The sequence below is a fragment of the Neophocaena asiaeorientalis genome, unplaced genomic scaffold, assembly GCF_003031525.2.
Source record: "Neophocaena asiaeorientalis asiaeorientalis breed wild unplaced genomic scaffold, Neophocaena_asiaeorientalis_V1.1 scaffold135, whole genome shotgun sequence".
In the NCBI taxonomy this organism is placed as follows: domain Eukaryota; kingdom Metazoa; phylum Chordata; class Mammalia; order Artiodactyla; family Phocoenidae; genus Neophocaena; species Neophocaena asiaeorientalis.
The window spans coordinates 261464-267463 of record NW_020175190.1 but is presented as its reverse complement, the minus strand read 5'-3'; the positions used below and the strand labels follow the sequence as shown (position 1 = coordinate 267463).

Below are 6000 nucleotides of genomic sequence, written 5' to 3'. Positions count from 1 at the left end.
GAGTTTGGGATTAGCAGAAGCAAACTATTCTATATAGAATGGATAAACAACAAAGTCCTACTGTATAGCACAGGGAACTATGTTCAGTATCCTGTGATAAACCATAATGGAAAAGAATATAAAAAAGAATGTATAAATATGTATAACTGAATCACTTTGCTGTGCAGCAGAAACTGACACAACATTGTAAAGCAACTAGACTTCAATAAAAAAAAGAAAACTGCAGGGCTTCCCTGGTGGCGCAGTGGTTGAGAGTCCGCCTGCCAATGCAGGGGACACGGGTTCATGCCCCAGTCTGGGAAGATCCCACATGCCACAGAGTGGCTGGGCCCGTGAGCCATGGCCACTGAGCCTGCACGTCCGGAGCCTGTGCTCCGCAACGGGAGAGGCCACAGCGGTGAGAGGCCCGCGTACCGCAAAAAAAAAAAAAAAGAAAAGATTACTTACGCCCATTGCCTTCATTTTACAGGGGAAGAAACTAAGCCTCAGAGGTTTTGACTTGCCCAGATGGTTTTGCCAGAAGATGGAAGCCCAAGAACTAAAGAGCAAACCTTGCTCTTTAGAAACTTGTGCCTTTTCTATAGTGCCCTATTTGGATCGGGGTGAGAGGAGATATTTCTATTGAGGATGAGGGATTAAGTAATCATACTTTTTCAATTTTTAAATTGAGATAGAATTTACGTGACATAAAATTCACCCTGTTGAAGTGTGCGGTAGTTATTTTTAGTATTTTCAAAGGGTTGTGCAGCACCGCTAATTCCCAAACATTTTCAACACCCGCAAAAGAAACTCTACACCTCTTAGCAGCCACTGTCCATTCCTTTCCTCTTCCTCCATTCCCTAGGCAACCAGGAATCTACTTTCTGTTTCTATGGATTTGCCTATTTTGGACATTTCATATAAATGGAATCATACAATGTACGGTCTTCTGTGACTGGCTTCTTTCACTTAGCCTAATGTTTTCAAGGTTCATCCATGTTGTAGCATATATCAGTACTTCTTTATATACCCAGATAATATTCCATTGTATGGTTATATAGCTTTTATTAATCTCTTCATCATTTGATGAACATTTACATTATTGCCACTGTTTGGATATCACAAATAACGCTACAGGTAATTGTATTTAAAAAAATTTTTATTTATTGAAGTACAGTTGACTTAAAATGTTACATTAGTTTCAGGTGTACAACATAGTGATTCATTATTTTTATAGATTACACACCATACAGAGTTATTATAAAATATTGACTATATTCCCTGTACTATACATTACATCCTTGTGACTTATTTATTTATTTTTTTTTTATTGGAGTATAATTGCTTTACAGTGTTGTGTTAGTTTCTGCTGTACAATGAAGTGAATCAGCTATATGTATACATATATCCCCTCCCTCTTGGACCACCCTCCCACCCCCCACCATCCCACCCATCTTGGTCGTCACAGAGCACCGAGCTGATCTCCCTGTGCTATACAGCAGGTTCCCACTAGCTGTCTATTTTACACATGTAGTGTATTTGTTAAACCCAGTCTCCCAATTCATCTCACCCTCCTCTTCCCTCCCCCATGTCCACATGTCCGTTCTCTACATCTACGTCTCTATTCCTGCCCTACAGATAGGTTCAAAAACAGAAATATAGATCAATGGTACAGGATAGAAAGCCCAGGGATAAACCCACGGACATACAGTCACCTAATTTATGACAAAGGAGGCCAGAATAGACAATGGAGAAAAGACAGCCTCTTCAATAAGTGGTGCTGGGAAAACTGGACAGCTACATGTAAAAGAATGAAATTAGAACACTCCCTAGCACCATACACAAAAATAAACTCAAAATGGAGTAAAGACCTAAATGTAAGACTGGACACTATAAAACTCTTAGAGGAAAATGTAGGAAAAACGCTCTTTGTCGTAAACCACAGCAAGATCTTTTTTGACCCACATCCTAGGGTAATGAAAATAAAACCAAAAATAAACAAATGGGACCTAATGAAATTTAAAAGCTTTTGCACAGCAAAGGAAACCATAAACAAGATGAGAAGACAACCCTCAGAGTGGGAGAAAATATTTGCAAATGAAGCAGTGGACAAAGGATAAATCTCCAAAATACACAAACAGCGCATGCAGCTTAATATCAAAAACACAGACAACCCAATTAAAAATTGGGCGGATGACTTATTTTATAGCTGGCAATTTGTGCCTCTTAATCCCCTTCACCTGTTTCACCCTTCTCCCCGTGACAACCACTAGTTCGTTCCATGTGTCTGTGAGTCTGTTTCTGTTTTGTTATGTTCATTTGTTTTCAGAGTCCACATATAAGTAAAGCATACAGTATTTACCTCTGTCTGACTTACTTCACTAGGTATAACACCCTCCGGGTCTATGCATTGTGTTGCAAGTGGCAAGATTTCGTTCTTCTTTATGGCTGAGTAATAACCATATATTACATCTTCTTTATCCATTCATCTGTCAGTGGGCCCTTAGGTTGCTTCCATATCTTGGCTGTTGTGAATAATGCTGCTATGAACTCAATGTTTAAAAAAAAAAACACACAATTTAAAAATGGGCGGAAGACCTAAATAGGCCTTTTTTCCCAAAGAAGACATACAGATGGCCAACAGACACACGCAAAGATGCTCAACATCACTAATCATCAGGGAAATGCAAATCAAAACCACAGTGAGTTATCACCTCACACCCATCAGAATGGCTATTGTCAAAAAGACAAGAAATAACAAGTGTTATTATGGCAAAGGTGTGGAGAAAAGGGCACCCTAGTACACTGTTGGGGGGGGGGATGTAAATTGCTAAACCAATATGGAAAACAGTATGGAGTCCCCCCGCCCCCTCGCCCAAATTAAAAGTAGAACTACCACATGATCCTGCAATTTCACTCCTGGTTATCTATCTGAAGAAAATGAAAACACTAATTCGAAAAGGTATATGTACCCTAATGTTCATAGCAAGTAATTGTATTTTAATTCATTAAATATTTGCTAAGTACATACTCTGTGCCAGTCATTGCCTAGGGGTTTAGGATTGACAAGAGTAAAACTGTATCTCTGCCTTTAAGGAGCTCAGGGGAAACTCACACATGTACAAATATCCACTACCATTGTAGAGGTAGGATGAGATGTCATAATGGGAGCAGTTTGTTTTATCCAGTGGTGGTTCAGAAAGGCTACAGAGGATGTGACCTTTCAAGGTGGTCCTTGAAGGATGAGTTCATCAGGTTGGAGCAGGGGCATCCTGGAAAGAAGGAATGATATGAGTCAAAGTATTGCAAGGTGTAAGAACATAGGGCATTAGCAGATAAAGGAATGGCTTGCCAAGGCAGAGTTCGTGGAGAGGAGAGGCTAGAAATGAACCTGGGTCAGCTCCAAATGAGGAGGTTATTTAATATTCATAGAAAACAAAGACGCAGATATAGAAACAGTTGATGGTGTATGACTCCCCCAAACATAATCTTTTGATCTGATTCCCTTTTCAGTGGTTGATTGTAATGTGCTTCTCTTGTATTTTTAGGTGACCAACACTCAGATATTCCAGCTTCAGTTTCATACTGGATTCATTCCACTGGACACAACAGTTTTAAAGTTCACCAAGTGAGTGCTACTTGGGCCAAAATCCCTTTTCAATCCAAGCAGCTGTGAAATGCTAGGAGTCAAGTGCTAAAGGCTCATTAGTGCCATGCTGCAGCTTCCCCCCAAATCCTGTGCTTCAGAGCTGTAGCATGTGGCTTAGCAACATACAGAGGCTGGTTGCATTTTATAACTTTCAGTTGGGTGTGATTTGTCCTAAACACAAGTGGATCAGACTTCAAATTGAAAGGTCTGAAATACCATCTGAGGGAACGAGAGTGAACAAAGAGGGAACAAAGTTTCAATACTGTGATCCTTTGCATCTGTGTATCCCTTTGTGTTTTGCAACATGGAAGGCAGTGGAATCAACAGTATGCTTTGAGCAATGACCAGTCAGAATGGATGCCAGGCCACAGCACTGAAGCAGGGTCCTGGGGGACCCCCTGCACCAAAGATTATAGCACCCTTAGTTGCTATTATTAAAGTGTGGCCTAGAGAACTCAAGGGAGTGGCTGAAGGTGGGGTGATAGGTGGGAGTTGCTGGGGTCAGCTTAGGAGTAGACATTCAAGAGCTCAAGGCGGTAGCTCTGGGCTTATTTCACTATTTTAACAACTGATTTGGTCCTGCCAGTGCTTACTGTCTGGATATATCCGCCCTGCTATCTAGAATGGTTTCACATGCAGTAGTATTTCAGTTCTATGGGCAGGCATTATTGTCCTCTTTTCTCTAGATAAGGAAACTGAGACTCAGAAAAGTAAAGTCTCTTATCTGGTTAATTGTTGATTTTTCCCTAGAAATGCATCTCAGAGTGAAACTAAGAATCAATCTACAATGGTTTCTGTGCCGAACATCATACTGGTTCCATTGTTTTTCACTAATCTTATTCTTTTAAATCTCTACTTAGGCCTGAGTTGGATGCATGTGATGTACCAGAAAAATATCCTCAGCTATTTCAGGTGACTCTGGATGTAGAACTACAGCCCCATGACAAAGTGATAGACTTAACCCCCCCATGGGAACATTACTGCACAAAAGATGTCAACCCCAGCATCCTCTTCTCTTCTCACCAGGAGCATCAAGATACTCTGGTCTTAGGAGGTATGAGTCACCTGGTGGTTTTGTTTTCAGGACGAAGCCTCTGTGTGATTTCTCACGTTGACTTATTTCCTGTGTTTCCTTGATGTCTTTTGTCTTATAGGACAGGCTCCAATAGACATCCCTCCAGACAACCCCAGACATTTTGGGCAAGGTGGCTTCTTTTCCACTCTCTGTTGGCAAGGTACTTCTAAGCATTTCTTCCAAGTTACGTGGTTAGGTGGTTAAGTTATGTGGTTCTTGTATATATAAAGAGGATTCGTCCTCGAAGCAGCCTAAAGTAAAGCAGCATTTAGAAGTCATCCATCTAGGGTCTTCTTTGTTTCACATTCTTCCTGCTCATTCCTTTTCCAAATCAGGAGCTTCCCTACTTTGAACTCCATGGATGCTCTTAGATTGATGCAAAAGGCCATTTTAAGTTGGACTTTATCTTTTCTATCTATGCAGTGCTTTGGATCACATCTTTCCTGGATTTATGAATAATCATGATATTTTCTAGGTTCTCCCCTTACACTGCTGACACACAAAGAAATTAACAAAGGACTCTATCTCCTGCCCTTAAAAATATAAAATCTGGCATACTACTCCACCCACCCTGCCCAGGGCTCTAACCACTAGCAGGGCAGAGGTGAGCTTCCCCTGGGACAGGGAAGGCAAACACTTTGCCTGCATATCTCTGCTACTTGCTTTAACAACCTTGGCAGAAATTGGGCTCGATCACAATATCCTTTTTTGCCAAACCTGGAGATGTGTTTAGAATCCTTCCCGATGTGACACTTCAGACTGCTACCGTTAGTAGACTAGCATTGGCATTCTGATCGATACCCATTCGCCATCCTTTTTAGAGTTTGCTGAGGTTAACTGCAAAGTTCAATGTAGAATTCCATGGTAAGGACTTTCTTAAGAAAAGGGTAGGAAACTGGCTTTGGTGATAGTGTACTTAAAATCCTCTTGATTGACCTTCCTTTGCCACGTAAACATAAGACAGTATTCCCATTGCCTACACAGAGTTTTCCATGTTTGATAAAAAAATTGTTCATAGCATTCCTTTGAATCGAAGTCTTGCTTTCAGAATTTTCTACTGAGAAATGGGACCAATAACATTTAAAAAATTGGAAAACCCAGTGAAATCTAGATAGCAGGTGGATTTCCCAACCCCCTCTTAGTTTCACCTATATCTTTCTTCCTCACATAAGGGCTTGTAAGAAAACTTTACTTTTACTCTCCACTGCTATTTTAGTAAATAATTTAGAAATCATTCTTATCAGGCTATAAAGTAGGTTAAGCACATGTGCACAGTCTTGTATCTGAACCCAGCAGA

At 40.6% G+C, this 6000-nt stretch overlaps 1 protein-coding gene across 1 annotated transcript in view; it reads left to right on the top strand.

Annotated features, from left to right (window-relative positions):
• DNAJC6 (DnaJ heat shock protein family (Hsp40) member C6) overlaps window positions 1-6000 on the top strand; it is a 96097-nt gene that overhangs the window by 65668 nt on the left and 24429 nt on the right. The window contains exons 9-11 of the mRNA XM_024764759.1: window positions 3528-3607; window positions 4489-4682; window positions 4783-4863. Of these exons, the coding sequence (XP_024620527.1) occupies window positions 3528-3607; window positions 4489-4682; window positions 4783-4863 (355 nt within the window). The remainder of the gene's footprint in view (window positions 1-3527; window positions 3608-4488; window positions 4683-4782; window positions 4864-6000) is intronic.